Here is a 21,149-nt window from a genome sequence, read left to right as displayed (position 1 = left end):
AGAATGTCCAGATGAAAATGCTAGAACTTGGAAATGCTCTCTGGCATTCACTGGATTTGGTTACTTTTAACTCATTCACATGTTGTATTTCTATTTCCTTACCCTATGCACATTCTTACCTCCTTAGAAATTATGTGCCCTTTGCTATGCAGAAAAATATAGAAAAGTTAGGTTTACAACTCGATTCTGTCACTTGTCTTTGTTTTGCCTATTTACTTGATGAAAGCCATTAATTAGTATGTGCAAGGATTAAGGGCACCTAACAAATATTAAATGATTACAAGTTACAATGACACTTTATACCTGCAATGTGTGTAACTGTACATTTTCAGAGACAACTACTCTGAGACCTAAGTTTATATATGTTATAAGCTATTATTTATTTATATATGGGATAAACAGTTACTGTTTATCATAAATGAAGAGAAAGGAAGACAAAGAGACAATTCTTAAGTAGAAGCATTTTATATAATTGTATTAGAGCAGTGTTATTCACAATTCAATAGCAGGTGGTCATAATCATTGTTAAAAAAATGAAACAGAATAAAAAACAACTGAGAAATTGTACATATTAAAGATACTTATTGTTTTATGTATATATAGACCTCCATAAGTATGTACTGGGTCACAATGAAAAAATGAAAAACACGTTTCTTATTGAGGTCTGCGGGAAAAATAGTTTGAAAAGCGCTGTATGATTAAGTGTGTTTATGGGGTGACGGTACCCTTCATGGCGTTCTTTCCCTCACTCCAGAGGTTTTCACCTCTTGCTTTTCACTTACTCTACAGATGTTTACTGAGCAACGGCTATATGTTGGTTGGGGATCAGGTACTGGACAGAGAAAAAGGATACCTTACTTTTGGAAATTTCGACCTATTATCTTACAGATGTAAGTTTTTAACCGAAAGCTTAAAAACAAGCTAATACTGCATGAATTACAACTGTTCTTAACTTACTGTGCCTCTTGATGGCCATGAACACGTAAGTGGAATGTGTCAAAAACTTCCAGGAATAAGCCTTCACAGAATATGAAGCTTCTTGCTGCGTCTCATCAATGTCTGGAGAGAGATCTAGTATGAAATCTGTAATTGAGACAGCAATTCTCTAAAGGTGTATTTTTTTTTCATCTACCTTGTTAATTTCTACTTCCTAGGCTTTGTGGCAAGAAAATAATTTTTTTTCAGCAACCAAGACTTGGGTTGTAGCTATAAAACTTCCCTTTCAGAATTACTTTTTTCTGGAGGGACCAATATTTTTTGCTTTGAATATATTTTATTTATGTATTTGGCAGAAGGCTGAAATGAAATTTTTTACACTTAAAAAAATGGTAAAATACTTTCTTTAAATGCTGTCTTACTTGGAAAACTAAATATGCCATCTCACCCACCACCAAGAAGCCAAACTATTCTTGGGACTTAACACCAACCACAAAATAATCTAGAGGTTTAATTCTCCTGCTCAAATCTCTAATATTAAGAGAAAGCCTTAGTAGAAAGTTTTACATTGTAATTGTGTTTTTATTTCCTTACTCTTCCTCTCCCCACCTCATGTACTTTAAAAATGGCATGTAATATTTTAAGATGATGACATTTCAATTTAGAAATGCTTCTGATTTATGTTATTAAGTAATTTTCTACATGTATAAAGATTTAAAAAATGATGGATTCTGTGCTTTACAACAGCATACCCTTTAGAAATAACAGCAGGAAAGAATAGTATTATTTTTCTCTTCTCTGATCTTTCTGACAGATTCAATAGATGTTATGGTTTCTGGTAATCATTGGTGACTTTCAAAATCAAACCAATTACCCTACAAGTATGTATCTTATAGCAGCAAAAATTCAGATTTTGTTATTTTTTCAATTATGGCTTTTAAAGTTTAAATGCTATTATTAGTCTTTTAGTTCATTACATCACTGCTCAGGGTAGGCTGATGATATAAAGGTTTATACACATTTTCAAGAAACAGGAGAAAACTAAATGAGTTGTCATGTATTTTTAAGAAAATAAACTCAAATGATTAGGTAATTAATTGGTTTACAACTGTACTGGAAAAATACTTCGTGATAAAATGATAATCTTTTCCAGTCAGTCAGGATTATCCAGGTTTGGCTATGACAGTGGATGCTGGAGCTGGCTCAAATCTTCCCAACCTTGTGTTCAATGATGTCATGTCGGTAGCCTGAAATTAGTCACAGCAGGAGTACCTATACCACAGAGGTAAGAGACTCCCTTTCCATTCTGAATGTCTGTTAAACATTTGCCAATATATCGTTATAATTCCTTTAAAATACAATTCAATTCTTTGTTCATAAGAATCTTACATGGAGATCTAAATAATTGATGTTTTTTGTATAAATCTATCTTTCTGGAAAGAGATTTAAATGTTTCCATTAGTTAACAGTGATGGAAATGTTAGACTTTCACTGTAAAGGAATAAGTATGTGAGGCTTTATGCACAGACATGTTCTTCCTTTCTTTTGAGGGAGTTGTACCCTATTCAGAATAAACTGTTCAAAATTTGGATTTTTATCTAAAAATAAAGGCATCCTATTTTTAACTCAATCCACACTTATGAAGCAAAATACCTAGACTTCAAAGAGAACCTAACAGATTTTAATTCTCTGTCAAAAATGTCTATGATTTCATGATAAAAGGTTAATTAAAAATATTTTGTAAAGTATGAAATAAACAATTTTAGACGAACTCATTTATTTGACACGTTAAATTAGGCAAAGAAAAATATATGCAACTGCATAAAAAGAATCACATTCTCATACTATTTGAACATACAGCAGTGGTCAAAAATAATGAATTGTGGAATGGATCCCAGGATTTAATGCAAAAAACATCCTGTACAGAAAAACTTCAGGCTTCTAACTTCACTGAATCCAATACTAAACGTGCTTCCTTATATTCCTCAGTTTCTTCCAAGTCTTTTTCACCCTCCTGAAATGAAATATAATAAAATGAGATTTATCCTTTTCAAACTTCAGTGCTATTATTTACTTAATATTACAAACCATCAATATAAAGGCTCAAAAAATTAACACAAAGAGGATTCCAAAACTCATCTAAATATTGTATAATTTCACAGATTTCCCAGTTTTGTTTTTTATTGGTAAGAGAAGTAACAGGTTTTGTTGTTTCACTGTACAGCATCCTCACAGAGTAAGTGATAAACAGGGTCACCTAAAGCTATTAGCATTAAACACATACATGAAAACCTCAGAAAAATGAAAAAAAAAAGTATTCTCATTTTGTCAACATGTCATCATACAAAAAGGATTAATATCAATGGACTAAAAACAAAAAAATGATGCTTTTCTAAAGTGTCACATATATGATAATATTCAGATGACAATAATCCTTGAACTACCCACAATGACAAAGAAGGGTAGTGGTGTCACACCAGAGATAAGTATAATCTTTGAATTAGAAAACCAAACTGTCTGCTTATTAATGAGTATTATGCATTTTACTACAAGGAAACAAAATGCTAACATCTTTTATTTTTGATATCCAAAGACTGAGTTTTTCCTTGATACTTTATACATAAAACTCCTACTAAAATATTATGTGAAGAGATAACTGAAACAGTATCATCTAAGTTATTCTGCATATGAACTTTTGTTTGATTTTTTACTTAAATAAGTAAAGCTATAACCAGTTATTTGTGTTGGGTCAATAAAAGCTGAAGATGTACAAACAGTTACAGAGCAGAGAGAATAAAGTATGTGTGTTTCTTCTTCTTCTTCTTCTTCTTTTTTTTAAAGATTTATTTATTTATTTGACAGAGAGAGAGAGAGACAGTGAGAGAGGGAACACAAGCTAGGGGAGTAGAAGAGAGAGAAAAAGGCTTCCCGTAGAGCAGGAAGCCCAGTGCAGGGCTTGATCCCAGGACCCTGGGACCATTACCCGAGCCGAAGGCAAACGTTTAATGGACTGAGCCACCTAGGTACCCCTGTGTGATCCTTTAATAGAAAAATTTAAAGCAAAAGGAGAATTTGCTTAACTCAGACTACAGGCAAAAATTTCTTAAAACCTCTATATTACACCTAAACATGTCTCTGTTCTCTGTTACTAACTATAAGCTCTTTGAGGGTAGAAATATTGTTGACTACATCCATACACACAAGTATATCATTCAAAGACAGAATTATTCTTTTCAAGCAATTTCTATTACTTTTTCAGCTACTAGATTCATGAAAGAAAAAAGCATTTAAGTTGTCAGGAAATAAAAATGGTGCTTCTGTCTCAGTATTTTAATATAGTAATTATTTCCTGCTTTCATCTACCTTTTATTTCAAAACCACAGTTTTATTTTTGGCTGTTAAGGAAAGTTACCCTGACTTTGAAAGGTTCCTATAGATAAAAACGGAGTTCTGTGTCAAAATTGAAGTAAAATGTGAACATATCTCTGTTTTTTTTCTTACAGATTTAGTCCTAATATAATTTTGGTGGGAAAACAAATGTCATTCTTTTTCAAAGAATACATATAATCATCCTGAGAAAGCCTCACAAGATTTTTGTTATAGAAGGCATAACTATGAATCACGAGACAGCTAGTAGCTAGTTAATATTAGCTCAAGAAACAGAAACACAAAATGAGTTTAGTAAAGGAAATATCAGAATTCATCAAATTTATCATCAAACAGTGAAAACAACTGGCTTGAATATAGTATCATGCAGTTATCTCAGTTAAGAAACAGGAGAACTTTTAATTGTTTTTAGAATCTTTTATAAAATGATTCTGCTACTGTATCACAAGGCACTTAACACTAGCAAGGATGGTAACAGTGTTATCCTGCTCCAAGCTAAAAGGAAAGCACTGTCTATATTACAAGGTGTTTTTTCCTCTCAAACTGAATAAGGTTTGACTCTAAAAGGATTCCAGATCCTTTTTGTAAGGGCCCAGATCCATTTGAAGCATCTGGATCTTCTGAAATTTTAAATAGTCTACTTATCTTTAATGTGCCAAAAAAAAGATCTTTATGTATGAATACTAAATATTTCAAGATACTGCTGGACAATGTTAGTGCTCTAAATATCTACCATAATAACTCAAATATATTTAAATAAACAGAATAAACATGTTGGTTATAGTACTTCTACTGGAGGCTAATTAAAATACAATTTAATCTCTACTAATTATTTTAAAATATACTGGCACAAAGGGCAAGTGAACAAAATATGTCCCGAACTAGTTTACAGCATTGAATACTTAAGATTTTGGCCTTCCATGTATTACACTGAAAGAATGTTTAAACAGAACACAGAGAAGAATTTACTTACTAATAACTGCAGAAGATCGGTATATGCTGCTTCCAACCTGCGCTGGCAATCTGGGATCATCATCCGGGACTCTTGCAGGATCTCTGCCTATAATGAAAATCTCTGTGAGACAAGCAGAGATAGTAGAACTTACGTGTTTAGCTCACAGTTCTGTAACTATCTAAAACAGGTCAGAAGAATCAGGAAAAAATTATAGGTATGTTAAATAGTTTTATATTTTTTAAAAAATAGCTCAATATTTTAAATTATGATTAGAAGTTAGAAAGAATGATTATCATACTGTAAAATATTCAAAGTACAAGTTTTAAATCATTTGGTAATCACCTTTTCATGCTAAGTGAAAATTAACTGGAAAAGCTTTTCATAGAGCATTTATTTAAAAAGGCTATTTAAAATAAACTATTTTTCCTGCTGTCACAAAGCACCTTTATCCAAAATGGGATCAGCTGGTTATATAAATATCTCCTGCATCTTCTGAGTAATAAAGAAAAACAGTGTTCAGATAATATCACATGGAGATAATTACTGCATGAAAAAAGTTATTGAGTTATTGATCACATCGTGTGCACACTGCAGGAGGTTCTTACTGAAAGACAGAGGTAAAGAAAAAGGAAAAGCAAAGACCAGCAGGTTCATATTTTTGATGCTTATCATGCATAAAAAGTTATTACTTATCCTTGTGCTTCATTTTAGGAGAGAGATTATTCTCCCCATGCACTTTGAGCCAAATTACCAACCTGGCACCCCTCTGAATCTAACTTCTGCCTATTCCTCCTGAAGACAGACACAACAGAATTAAACCCAAGAATATTTATTCTGGAGGGTATTTCTGGATATAAAATATATCATTCAAAGCTGAACTATAAAATATCAGATCATAAAAGAAAAAAATCAAAGCAATCACTGAGAAACCAATCAGTAGGAAGGTAAATAAATTAGTGTCAGATGTTCCTCAAAGACGTCTTTTTCCTAAGATGGCAAGAAGCTTTATCTCCTTAAACTATTCTCAGAGACACAAAAATCATTTAAACATTTATCTACAAAAAATAATGTTTGGGCAACTACCTTTGGTTAAAAGGGTACAAATTCCAAACTTTTACTAATTTTACTAATAAGCTTTATTAGCTAGCTCATATAAAAATAAAAAGGAAAGACATAACAGCGGTAATCATACTACATTTTATTATTATTATTATTATTGTTATTTTTAAAGATTTTATTTATTTATTTGACAGAAATCACAAGTAGGCAGAAAGGCAGGCAGAGAGAGAGGAGAAAGCAGGCCTGCTGAGCAGAGAGCCCGATGCGGGGCTCGATCCCAGGACCCTAGGATCATGACCTGAGCCGAAGGCAGAGGCTTTAACCCACTGAGCCACCCAGGCACCCCAATCATACTACATTTTAATAGAAACTTTAGTAAGTCCCGGTATCTTCTCCCTTTCCCTAATAGTTTTGTCATAACAGGCACTATAAACAAAAATTAGAATCATAATAAACAAGGATGCTCTCTATCCACATCTGTTTTCTCAGGTGAAAACCTATTGTTTAACTTCTTTTACTAACAAGACGCTGGCTGAAAACTCAAGACATAGGATCATGACTTTACTTCACTGCTAATCATACTATACCTAGATATTTAATCACTGTGACTAAATTATTTTTATGTATCTGGTTAGTATGAATATGTGTGAAAAAATCACTGATAGACATTTCACTGGATACCTGATTCATATCCAGTGAAGTGTGGTCCATTTGGACCACCCTTGAGAGTAACTTAAAGGGATTAAATAAGATGAAATGAATAGAGAGTAAGATCAAAAGCGTAGGTCAAAATGGATACTTCGAGAAAGTTTTTTGAAAGTTTTAGTACTGTCAATGAAATGAACTTTATAATTCTTTCATTATTATTCTATTATTATGGAGCAAGAATCCTCATTTAATCTATCAAAACAGGACTATGATGTAAATAGGGTCAAAGATCAGTCTCTCCCACGTACCATCCCCAATTCATTCAATAAGCTTACTATAGATCTATAGGATGCCCGGTACAGGGGATGCAAAGATGAGTAAAAGGGCAGTTTTTGTCCTCCATTCCAGTATAGGAGCATGAATATGAAAATAAACACTTCATAGCTTCAAGACGACTGTGCCACTGGAAGCCAAAGGCATATAGTACAATCCTGGCTATGATGTGGAATACATAAACCACAGCTCTATCAAGGCCATAAACCGTATACTTTACCTCATAACAATGAATTACAAGTGCTAGAAATAATTTTAAAAAACCATATATAAGGTGTGATTATATAGTAAAGAAACCCCTCAAAATACCTGAACTAAAGTAAATGAGTATTATCTTTCAAAGTGTTCTCCTTGGGAAGGAGTCACTCAGATGAATGGAGCCTCTCTTTAAAATATCTGAATAGGGTGGTTCAGTCTTTAGGCATCTGCCTTAGGCTCAGGGTCCTGGGAACAAGCCCCACATCCTGCTCCCTGCTCAGCAGAAAGCCTGCTTCCCCTTCTCCCACTCCCCCTGCTTGTGTTCTCTCTCTCGCTATCTCTCTCTCATCAAATAAATTCTTAAATAAAAGAAAATATCTCAATAAACTCTCAGTTTATTATAATGCTGACTATGACAAGACTGAGTTTAAGTCAGGATCTTGGCACAGATTGGGAGGTACAAGGAACTTTAGGTAAACACAGCAGGATGTGGTTGTACTCATGTGTTACTGTTCTTAAAACAAGTTAGGATATTTTGGGGGGAAAGTTATTCAGGTAAAATGGAAGTCTGGGAAGGCTTATTAGCAAGCTCAAACTAGAACAATAAATAAATTACTAAACTAAAATCTGATCAATTATCTTTATAATCAAATGTATATAAGTTGGAAGGGAAAAGCCCTAATTGGCAGATTTTCATTTTTTCAGAAAGAGGAGCTCTGTGAAATAATCTGGGCAATGTTAAGTTGTTCTGCTATTGCTCAATTGAGATATGATTTCTAACTTCTTTAATGATCCATTCACCCAGGGCTGGCTATAAATCCATAGGCACTCTAATATTGGATATTGGCTACCTCTGGAACCAATGGTAACTGCATTAGCTTGACAAACTGAGCTTTAGAGTTGTTCAGAGATTACTGTAATAATGGTTAAGTCTGCTTTCATACAAAGGTCAAATGGTTAATATACTAATAAGCAGGTCAAAAATCCAACTGAAGAAAGGGAGAGACAGAGGGAAAATGGTAACTATGTAAGACGATGGATATGTCAAGTAGCTTGGTTATGGTCAATATTCACATATACATTCATCAAATCATACAATTTGATAAATATATACAATTTTAGACTGTCAACTGTATCTCAGTAAAGCAAGGGAAAAAAGATATGAGGATACTCTGACTGAGAAAGAAATGAAGACTCATAGAGTCAGAAGGGACCTAAGTGGTCATCTACTACAGGTTCCTCAATTTATAAACAAGAAAGCTGAGTCTCGGAGTGACTAGCTAGTTGATAGGATCTGAGTTATAACCCATGACTCTGATTTCAACTCTAGCATATGAGTGATAGTGTAGCCAGACTCTAAGAAGGCTTCCAATGATCCTGTTCTTGCATAGTCACCTCCCACACTACATTTGGGTTGCACCTGTGACCAAGAGAATGTGGCTGAAGTGGCTTTCTAGAACTTAAGACCTGAGGCTAAGTCTTTAGAAGGCTTTTTGTTTCCACATGGGCCTCTTGAAATGCTTACGTTATGGGAATGCTTCTCTCAGGACCTGGATGTCATGCTGTGAGAACCTCTGAAGGATGGAAAGAAGGAATATAGAAAGATAAGAAGGAAGGAAGGAAGAAAAGAAGAAAGGAAGGAAGGAATTTGACTTGGGTTTTGTGGTTATTGCTGAATGACTAAGGTTATTGCTCAATGATTAAAAAGTAGTCTGGGCCCCTAAACCCTAAGATGTCAATAATTACTTTAAGTATAAATGGTTTAAATCCACTTTCTTTCTTTCTTTCTTTTTTTTTTTTTTGTTTAAATCCACTTCTAAGAGATTCATAGACTGGACCCAACTATATGCTGCTTACAAGAAAACCACTTTGAACAAAATGAAACAGTTGAAAATAAAAGGATGAAAAAAGATGTATCATGCAAACATTTAAACGAAAGAGTGACTATATTAATACTGGACAGACTTCAGAGCAAAAAAATAAATAAATTAGAGACCAAGAGGAATGTTACATAATAATACAATGATCAATTCACCAAGAAAAAAACATGGTGATCCCTAAATGTGGATGTACTACATAAGAGAACTTCAAAATATATAACATAAAAACAGATTAAATTGAAAGGAGAGAGATAAAACTACACATATAGCTGGGGATTTCAATACTTTACTCAGTGCAAATGGTAGAAGTATCAGACCAAAAAAGTCAGCAAAGTTATAAAAGGACTGAATAATGCCATCAACCAATAAGATCTAATTGACATTTATAGGACACTCTGCCTAAGAAAGGAAAAGAAATACTTTTTAAGCACCTATGAAACCTTCCTTACAGAGGCACCTGGGTGGGTCAGTTAGTTAAGCTTCTGACTCTTGGTTTCAGCTCAGGTCATGACCTCATGGGCTGTGGGACTGAGCCCTGTGTTAGGCTCCATACTCAGTGCAAAGTCTGCTTGAAAGATTCTCTCTCTGCCCCTCCCCCATGCATACTCTCTCAAATAAATAAATCTTAAAAAAAAAAAAAAAAGAAACATTGATTACAGTATACCATAGTCTGGGTCAAATAACTACAACAAAACAAAAATCTCAACAAATTTAAATATTAAATAAAAGAACTGAAGTAATACCTAGTGCATGTACGACTATTAAAAAAAAGTAGAAATCGTAACAAAAATATAGCAGGAAAATCTTCAAATCACTTAGAAATTAAACATACTTGTAAATAACCCATGAATCAACAAGGAAGTCTCAAAACAAGAAGAGAAATACAGAGATAAATGAGAATTAAAGTATAGCATGTCAAATGTTAAAGGATTCAGTTAAAGCAGTGCTGAGAGGGAAATTTATAGCAGTAAATGTTTATGTTAGGAAAGAACAAAGACCTCAATTTAAAAATCTAAGTTCTGGGGCACCTGGGTGGCTCAGTTGATAAGTTTCTTGTCTTCAGCTCAAGTGATGACCCTAGAGTCCTGGGATCAAGCCCTGCATCTGGCTCTCTGCTCAGTGGGAAGCCTGTTTCTCCCTTTCCTACTCCCCCTGCTTGTGTTCCCTCTCTCACTGTTTCTCTGTCAAATAAATAAAATCCTTTAAAAAACCCCAAAACCAAAAAACTAAGTTCTTATTTCAGAAACTGAGAAAAAGAAGAGCAAATAAACCCAAAACAAGCAGAAGGGAATAATAAAAATAAGATTAGAAATGAATAAAAAATTTTAGAATAAAAATATCCATGAAACAAAGAGTTGAGTTTTTAAAAAACTAATAAATTACTAGTAACACTGAAGTCAGAAGGCACAAATCACTAAATCAGTAACAAAAAAAGATCTTATCTTTACAGATCTTGCAAGCATTAAAGGAAAACAACAGAAACTTGAGTTAAGATGGTGAAACAGTAGGGGGAGTCTGGGCTTGAACACAGCTTCACCCCCTGATCACTGCTAGATCAACATCAAATAATTTTGAATACCTAGGAAATTGATCTGACGATTAAAAGAACAATGTGCATAATTAGAGGGAGAGAATGTGGCAGGCTTATTTTAACAAACAAATCAAAGCACACTTAGTTAAAGGTCCAAGCACTCCCCACCACAAACAAGGAGGAACCCTGCAAAGGACTGACCTTGGGAAAAGCAGCCAAAACACCGCAGCAGACTGTGCAGAGCATACACCAGAGACACTCCCTGAAGCACCAGGCCCTAGACAGTGTAGGACTCCTTCTTAATATACTATTACTCTCAAAAGCAGGAAAATAACAAGCTTTCATAACATGCAAAAGCAGAAACCTAGACAAAATGACAAGATGAAGGAAATTTCTGGAAAAGAAAGATCAAGAAGAAACCATGGCCGGGGATTTACTCCAAACAGATATAAGCAATATATATGAACAAGAATTCAGAACAAGAATCATAAGAATCATAAGAATAGGGGCACCTGGGTGGCTCAGTGGGTTAAAGCCTCTGCCTTCGGCTCAGGTCATGATCCCAAGGTTCTGGGATTGAGCCCCACATCAGGCTCTCTGCTTAGCAGGGAGCCAGCTTCCTCCTCTCTCTCTCTCTCTTCCTGCCTCTCTGCCTATTTGTGATCTGTCTGTCAAATAAATAAATAAATATTAAAAAAAAAAAAAAGAATCATAAGAATATTATGGGGTTGAAAAAAGCATAGGAAACACCACAGAAACCGTTGCTGCAGAGATAAAAGAGCCAAAAAACGGTTAGGCCAAAATAAAAAATACTTTCCTGAGATGCAAAATAGACTGGATGCAATCACAAAGAGGATGGAAGACTCAGAGGAACAAAAAGGTGATACAGAAGACAAAATTTTGGAAAACAAAGAAGCTGAAAAGAAGACCGAAAACTAGTAGATCACAAAGAGACTTAGGGAGCCCAGTGATTCCACAAAGCACAATAATATCCATATCATAAGAATCCCAGAAGAGGAAGAGTGGGGAAAAAAGAGCAGATTTATTTGAACAAATTATAGCTGAAAATTTCCCTAATAAGTGGAAGGAAATGGATATTCAAGTCCAAAGGCACAAAGAACTCCCCTCACTATCAATAAAAACAAGTCAACACCAAGACATATCATAGTGAAACCTGCAAAATACAAAGAGAGAATTCGACAGCAGCTAGGGATAAAAGGTCTTTAAGGTACAAGAGTAGACATAAGGGTAGCAGCAGATCTGTCCACAAAATCTGGCAGGCCAGAAGACAGTGGCATGATACAGTCAATGTGCTGAATGGGAAACGTATGCAGCCAAACATACTTTATCCAGCAAGGCTGTCATTCAGAATAGGAGAGTTAAAGGGTTTCCAAAACAAGCAAAAACTAAAGGAGTTTATGAACACTAAACTAGCACCACAAGAAATATTAAAGCAGACCTTTGAGCAGGAAAGAGGAACCACAATCAACAAAGACTGGAAAGGAAAAGAGACAATCTACAGGAATAGCAACTTTACAGGTAATACAATGGCACTAAATTTGTATCTCTCACCAGTTACTTTGAATGTAAATGGCCTAAATGCTCTAATCAAAACACACAGGGCATCAGAATGGATAAAAAAACCAAGACCCATCAATATGCTGTTTACAAGAGACTCACTGTAGACCTAAAGACACCTCCAGATTGAACGTGAGGGGGAGGAGGACCATCTATCATGCTATTGGATGTCGAAAGCAGGAGTAGTCATATTTATATCAGACTAACTAGATTTTAAATGAAAGAGTGTACTAAGAGATGAAGAAGGGCACTATATCATAATAAAGGGGTCTATTCAACAAGATCTAAAAATTCTAAATATTTATGCCCTAACCTGGGAGCAGCCAAATACATAAATCAGTTAATAAACAAACTTAAAGAAACTCATTGATAATAACACATTAAGAGTAGGGGACTTTAACCCCCACTCACAGTAAGGGACTGATTATCTAAGCAGAAGATCAACAAGGAAACAAGGGCTCTGAATCATACACTGAACCAGATGGACTTAACAGATATATTCAGAACATTTCATCCTAAGGCAGCAGAAAACACATTCTTTTTTAGTGCACATGGCACACTCTCCAGGATAGGTCACATATTGGATCACAAATAAGGCCTCAACGAATAGAGAAAGAGAGCATACTATGTATATTTTTAGACCATAATGCTATTAAAATGAAGTCAACCACAAGAAAAAATAAGGGAAGACTGCACGTAGGTTAAAGAACATCCTACTAAAGAATGAATGGGCTAACCAGGAAATTAAAGAAGAAATTTTTAAAAAAATACAGAGAAGCAAATAAAAATGAAAATAAATTGAAAGTCTAAAACCTTTGGAACACAGCAAAGGCAGACATTAAGAGGGAAGTATACAGCCAAACACAGGCCTTCCTCAAGAAGAATAGTTTCAAATACATGACCTAACCTTACACCTAGAGCAGCTGGAGAAAGATCAGCAAATAAAGCCTAAAGAAATAAATGAAATAGAAACCAGAAGAACAGTAGAACTGACCAACAAAACTAGGAGCTGATCTTTGAAAGAATTAGTAAGAATGATAAACCCCTGGCCAGACTTATCAAAAAGAAAAAAGGACCCCCCCCCAAAAAAATCATGAATGAAAGAGGAGAGATCAAAACCAACACTGAAGGAATACAAGGAATTAAAAGAACATATTATGAGTAACTATATGCCAAAAAATCGGGCAATCTAGAAAAAATGGATGCATTTCTAGAGATGCATGAACTACCAAAAAAGAAGCAGGAAGAAAGAGAAAACCTGAGCAGACCCATAACCAGCAAGGATATTGAAGCAGTAATTAAAACTCTCCCAACAAACAAGAGTCCAGGGTCAGATGGCTTCCCAGTGGAATTCTACCAAACATTTAAATTAGAATTAATATCTAGTCTTCTGAAACTATTCCAAAAAAATAGAAATGGAAGGAATACTTCAAAACTCATTCTATAAAGGCAGTATCACCTTGATTCCAAAATCAGAGTCCCCACCAAAAAGGAAAGTCACACACCAATATCCTTGATGAACATGGATTCAAAAATTTCCAACAAAATACTAGCAAATTGTAAGGAAAAAAAAACACCACTAAAAAGTCTATAATACTGTTCATAATGCTCATGGATTTGCCACTTAGAAGAAATGAACCAATTCCTTCAAAACTACAAAGCACCAAAACTCAAATGATAACCTGGGTGGTTCTACAATCATGAAAGGAATTGAATTGTGATTAAAAAGATCATAAAACAGAACTCTCCAAGCCTCAATAGTTCCACTGGACAATTTTATCAAATATTTAAGGAATGGAAACTAATTTCACCCAAATCCTTTAAGAAAGAGAATAGGGAACATTTTTCCAATTAATTTTATGAGAGGAGCATTAACCTGATACCAGAGCCAGACAAAGACAGTATAAAAAAAGAAAACTGCAGACCATAAAATTAGATGCAAAAATCCTCAACAAGGTATTAGTAAATTGACTCCAGCAACATACGAAAAGAATTACACACCACAATCAAGATTAAGCAGGTATAATATAAGACTGGTTCAACATTTAAAAATCAGTTCGTATAATCCCACAATATTAGTAGGCCAAAGAAGAAAATTTATATGGTCTTATCAAATGAGACAGGAAAAAAGCATGTAACAAAACCCAAAATACCCATTCATGACAAAAACACTCAGCAACCGAGGAATAAAGAACTTCCTCAACTTGAGAAACACTATTTACCAAAATGTACACCTAACATTATACTTAATGGTAGATGACTGAATGCTATCTCCTTAAGATTAGAAATAGGTGAGATGTCCACTCTCACCACTCCTATTCAAGAGAGTACTGTAAGCCTTAGCCAGAACAATCAGGTAAGAAAAAGGAAGACGTGCAGGTTGAAAAGAAAGAATCTATCTCTATTTAACAAATGATATGCTTATCTATGTAGAAGACCAGAAGGAATCTACAAAAAAACTTTTAGAATTAGAGAGTTCAACAAGTCAAGGTTACAAGGTCAACACAGAAAAAACTAAATGCACTTCCATATCTAACAGCAAAATATGTATGTGGAAACCAAAACTAAAAACAATACCATTTACAACATTTTCAAAGAAAATGAAATACTCAGGTATAAAACTAACAAAACATACAGGATTAGTATGTTGAAAATTACAAAATGTTGATGAAAGAAGTCAGACCTAAATAAATTGGAAAGAGTTAACATGTTCATTGACTGGAAGACCTCACATAGTAATGACATCAATTCTCTCCAAATTGATATACAGGGTTTTGTTTTTTTTTTAAAGTATGCTCCATGCCCAGTTGTGGAGCCCAACATGGGGCTTGAACTCATGACTCTGAAATCAAGACCTGAGCTGAGATCAAGATTCAGATGCTTACGGGGCGCCTGGGTGGCAGCGCCTCTGCCTTCGGCTCAGGTCATGATCTCAGGGTCCTGGGATTGAGCCCCACATCGGGCTCTCTGCTCTGTAGGGAGCCTGCTTCCTCCTCTCTGCCTGCCTCTCTGCCTCCTTGTGATCTCTGTCAAATAAATAAATAAAATATTAAAAAAAAAAAAGATTCAGATGCTTAACCAACTAAGCCACGCAGGTGCCCCCAAACAGTTATATAGGTTTTTTTTTTTTTTTAAAGATTTTATTCAATTATTTGACAGAGAGTGATCACAAGTAGGCAGAGAGGCAGGCAGAAAGAGAGGGAGAAGCAGGTTCCCTGCTGAGCAGAGAGCCTGATGCCGAGCTTGATCCCAGGACCCTGAGATCATGATCTGAGCTAAAGGCAGAGGCTTAACCCACTGAGTCACCCAGACAACCCCGGTTGTACAGATTTAATGCAATTCCTATCAAAATCTTAGCAAGGTGTTTTATAGACATAGACAAGCTTAATTTTAAAATGTTTTATGGAAAGGCAAAGGAAGTAGAACATCTAAAACAATAAAAGAAAAAAAAGAAAATGAGAGAACTCACTTTCACAATTAAATCTTTCTCTATAGCTACAGTAATCAATACAGTGTGGTATTGGTAAATGAATACATACAGGTTAATGGATCAAAAGGGAGAAACAAAAATTAGACCTACAAAGATGTCCAAAGGGTTTTTGACCTTTTCAACAAACATTGCTGGAGGAACTAGGCTTCTATAGGCAAAAAGATAAATCGATAAATTTCAAACTAAACCCCACCCCTTAAACAAAAATTAACTCAAGACTGATCAAAGCCTTAAATGTAAAACATAAAACCACAGATATTTTAGAAAAACAAAACAAAACAAACAAACAAACAAACAAAAACAGAAAATCTTTGGGACCGAGGATTAGGCAGAGGCCTTAGACTTGAGATCAAAAGTATAATTCACAAAAGGAAATATTAGCCATAAATGAGATGTTCTCAAAATTAAAAACTATTGCTCAGTGAAAGACACTGTTAAGAGGCAGTGACTAAGCGAAAATATTTGCAAACCACATATCCAGCAAAAGGCATTTATCCAGACTATACAAAAAAACTCTCAAAACTCAGAAGTAGAGAAACAAAGGATCCCATTAAAAAGTGGGCAGAAGACGGCTCAATCAGTATTGCATGCCAACTCTTGATCTCAGCGTTGTGATTTCAAACCCCATTTTGGGTGTAGAGATTACTTAAAAAAATAAAATCTTAGGCGTGCCTGGCTGGCTCAGTAGGAAGCGTGTGGCTCTTGATTTGGGGGCCATGAGTTAAAGCCCCACTCTGGGTGTGGAAATTACTTACATAAATAAAAAACTTTTAAAAAGGGAGCAGAAGACATGAACAGACATTTCACTGAAGAGGATATACAGACATAAATAAGCAAATGAGAAGATACTCAACATTACTGCCATTAGGAAAATCAAAATTAAAAGCACAATGAGGTATCACTATACATCTATCATGCAGGTGATGATCAAATGCTAAAATAAAAAATAGCGGTAACATCAAAGGCCAGTGAGGATGTGGAGAAATCAAAACACTCACACATCACTGATGGGAATGTGAAATAATAGTCACTCTGGAAAAGAGTTTGGTAGTTTCTCTTAAGACAAAAAAATTTACTAATAAAACAGAGCAATTTCTTGGGATTTTATCCCAGCAAAATGAAATCTTATGTTCATGCAAAAATTGTCTATGAATGTTCACAGAAGCTTTTTTTTAAAAGCCCCAAACCAGAAATAATCCAAATGTTCTTCAGTGGATACATCCATACCATGGAACACTACTCAGCAATAATAAGGAACAGATAATCCACTCAGTGACTTAAGTGGAGCTCAAGGGAATTATGCTAAGTGGAAAAGCCAATTTCAAAAGGTTACATACTGTATAATTCTTCAAAGAATATTAATTACTTAGAACTCAGGGATGGAGAAGACAGGGGCTACAAAGAGGAAGCACAAGACAGTTTTGTGTGGAAAGATTTTCCATCTTAACTGTCGTATTTACACATTCTACATGTGACAGAATTGTATATGGGACTATATTCATAAACACACAAATGTATATACAGATACTCACAAATGAGTATATGTTTAACTAGAGAAATATAAATAAGCTCTGTGGTGTACCAAGTCAATTTCATGGTCTGGACATTATAATTATAATTATATAAGATATTAAAATTGTAGGAGGACTAGTGAGGGATGTATGTGACCTCCCTTAACATTTACTGCAACTTCCTGTAAATTTACAACAAAATACAAAACAAGCATAAAAACGGAGCACCACTGATAAACCTCAGACAACAATATTTTCTTGTACCACTGGAAGTTATTTTAAATAATACTTTTATCACCAATAAAAGAAATATGGTGTTCCTTGCAGAATCAGTCTTGTGAAAGAGACTTGATAAAATTCCTCTTTTAAACTGAGGCTTCCTATTATTTTCCACATACTTAAGAAAAAATTTCCCCTTCATTTTTAGGAAAAAGAAATATCCAATTGTGAATGTTAACTCATGTTTCAAGTAAATCACACACAAGAAATGTAGGTGCATCCTTCTCAAAAAGACAAAATTTTTACAACACTGCAATTATATGTAATAACTGTAAATCTTTATTGGGAAAATTGTACCAATTTGTCCTTTTAACATTACTTCTGGAAGATAAGAGAGGAGTCATGCCTCAGATGAAATAAGAGGGATATGTTTGATTATCATTGTTTATTGTTTCTGTGGCAGATTAGGTTTAAAAAGAACAAAAAACCAGAATACTTTCACTGGTTGAGGGCAAAATCCTCTGTATCTCTAACTAGGATAAGGAGAGTAGGAAAGAAGAGCGATGTCATGAGCAGAGGACTAAAATTAATTTGGGCAATTTGAAGGTTGCAATATATTGTCTAGCACAAAAAGAAAAGGACAGCACAGAATAACTCTTTGACTGACTGCTATTTTGGCCTCTTAGGGTCTTCTACCTAGTTACTTAGTTTACAAGAACCAAAATTAGACCTAATCTAGAAAAGGCCAATTTTGACAACCAAATAGGTAAGAAGTCTGGTAGGGACTGACAGTATGAATGTGTTATTACTTTTTTAAAAAAGATGTACTTATCTATTTGAGAGTGCCAGAGCACAGGGGAAGGGGGCACAGGGCAAGAGAGAATCCCAAGCAGACTCCCCACAGAGCTCAGAGCCCAAGGCGGGGCTCAATCTCGTAACTCCGGGATTACAACCCTGAGATTGTAACCTGAGCCAAAACCAAGAGCTGGACACTCAACTAAACTATGACACCCAAGCACCCAAGAAATGTGTTCAAAAGATCCATTAAAGCCAGAGCAAAATGGATCCACGTGAGAAAAGAGCCACGTTAGTAAGAAGTGGTTAAGGAGGGGATTTAGCTCAGAAGAGGAGGAAATACAGGAAGACAAGTCAAGAACCCACACAAATTGCAGCACTTCGCTTTCTTGATATTCTCTACTAGGAGAACAACATACGTAAAGAAACTAATACCCACATTAAAGTTCCAGGCAAATAGGAATAAAGCAGTGCTTTGGGCAAAGCAATTCTTATTACATGTAATAAAAAAACATGAATGGGGCGCCTGGGTGGCTCAGTGGGTTGGGCCGCTGCCTTTGGCTCGGGTCATGATCTCGGGGTCCTGGGATCGAGTCCCGCATCGGGCTCTCTGCTCGGCAGGGAGCCTGCTTCTCTCTCTCTCTCTCTGCCTGCCTCTCTGCCTACTTGTGATCTCTCTCTGTCAAATAAATAAATAAAATCTTAAAAAAAAAAAAAAAACATGAATGGCTGGCCACAGTATAGCTAAGCTAGGGAAAGTAAACTGAGAAAAGCATATAGGTTGGGTTAAAGAAAAGGTCTCATGAGACAGACAAAATTGCAACTGACAACTATATAAATTATAGGTTAACAATAGCAGTTAACAGAAATATTTATTGTTCTGTAATGAGATACGGGATAGTATTTTTGAATGTAAGTGCTAGGGTGACTAGGAATTTAAGAAATCACCTTATAAACCATAACCATGTGACAAGAGAGAATTTTAACATAGCTGAGAGTAGAAAGGATTTTTTAAAGATTTATTTTATTTATTAGAGAGAGAGAGAAAAAAAAAAGAGCGTGCATGTGCACAAGAGCAGGCCGAGGGGCAGAGGGAAAGAATACTCAAGCAGATAGCCCTCACTGAGCATGGGGCTGGAGGTGGGGCTCAATCCCAGGACTCTTGAGATCATGACCTTCACTGAAACCAGATGTTAGATGCTTAACTGACAGAGCCACCTAAGCACCCTGGAAAGGATTTTTAAACAAAAAATTTCCCCTTTTTACATCTGCGTATATAGTCAATGATAATGCAGTTAAGTGGCTAGTACTTTTAAATAACAATGAAAACAGAAGATTCAATGAAGAGTTAATCCCTACCTATAAAGTGGTGATTTTACTGAAAGATGATCAATATATAAATATTAAAATAAAACAGATTCTCTGATAATCTGTGACATTCTCTGCAGAATTTTATTTAGAAAGAGAACACATTTATTCTCCATTCTGGTAACTTACAGCTTTTATTCTAGCTATATGGCTATTTTTTTTAATACATTACTGGTGATTAAAAGAACAGGGCAAAGAAAAAAATAACTGAAGTCAGGAGTTACATATCTGGGAAAGTAAGCCTGATTGAGAAGGACTTGGAAGAAATAAACTCAAATACTGTGTCATACTATTTCTTACTAGATGTTGGAAAACAACAGAGGACATAAAAGTGAGAGAGGGGCAAGAGTGATATAAATAGTCATACAAGTACCTATTTAAAAAAGCATTTAACCATCATTATTTTAAGAATCAAAAACCTGGGGGCGCCTGGGTGGCTCAGTGGGTTAAAGCCTTTGCCTTTCGCTCGGGTCGTGATCCCAGGGTCCTGGGATCGAGCCCCATGTTGAGCTCTCTGCTTAGCAGGGAGCCTGCCTTCCTCTCTCTCTCTGCCTGCCTCTCTGCCTGCTTGTGATCTCTGTCTGTCAAATAGATTAAAAAAAATTTTTTTAAAGAAAAAAAGAGAATAAAAAAACTGTGCTCCATATGTAAATCCTTATGAAGAGCAGTTAGTCCACAGTGGTCAATATATCAGCAAACATAATGTATCTATAAATCTGTTTACAAATCCTTCCTCAATTTATGAAAATCTTAAATACAAATGTCCTCTGCTATATCACACCTAGTGGAAGCAGGCTCTTCTAGAAGCTCAAAATTAAGGTTTTCTTCCTGGATTTTTCAGATGACACTATGTTGCTTTTGAAAAACAGCAAATGCCTACAGAAAAATCCATTTTAAATTATTAACATTGTTGAATGAAGTGTGCGTTGAGTGTTTACTATTATTTGTAACGTAATTTATATGATTAAAACCACTGTTGAGTTCACCAAGTCCTGATTTAAAGAAGTCTTGAGATATAATCTGTATAAGCCTTTTTCTAAGTGTCATCTGAATTTTATTCTACATGCATTATACACTGGATGTTAAGTAAAAAAGTAAATGTTCTGACATACCATTTTAGACATCAATCTGGCTGTTGTGATGGGAGGGAAAGGAGATTTCAAGAGACAGAGGTGTGCTGAGTAGGAGGCTTTTGCAATAGTACAGGCGAAAGATGAGAGTGGACTGGATTAGGGGCAATGGTAGAAAGGAAAGAAAAGGA

The 21,149-nt window shown here is 35.1% G+C and overlaps 1 protein-coding gene across 1 annotated transcript in view; it reads right to left on the bottom strand.

Moving 5' to 3' along the window:
- Positions 1-2,696: 2,696 nt before the first annotated feature.
- The window catches only part of TBCA (tubulin folding cofactor A), a 78,495-nt gene continuing 60,042 nt past the window's right edge, over positions 2,697-21,149 (bottom strand). Inside the window, exons 3-4 of the mRNA XM_045074396.1 lie at positions 5,297-5,383; positions 2,697-2,950 (exon numbers count right to left, since the gene is read on the bottom strand). Of these exons, the coding sequence (XP_044930331.1) occupies positions 2,870-2,950; positions 5,297-5,383 (168 nt within the window). The 3' untranslated portion in view covers positions 2,697-2,869. The remainder of the gene's footprint in view (positions 2,951-5,296; positions 5,384-21,149) is intronic.

This window comes from Mustela putorius, unplaced genomic scaffold, assembly GCF_011764305.1.
Source record: "Mustela putorius furo isolate JIRA1106 unplaced genomic scaffold, ASM1176430v1.1 tig00537350_pilon_pilon_pilon, whole genome shotgun sequence".
NCBI lineage: Eukaryota > Metazoa > Chordata > Mammalia > Carnivora > Mustelidae > Mustela > Mustela putorius.
This window is presented reverse-complemented; position numbering and strand designations above follow the sequence as displayed.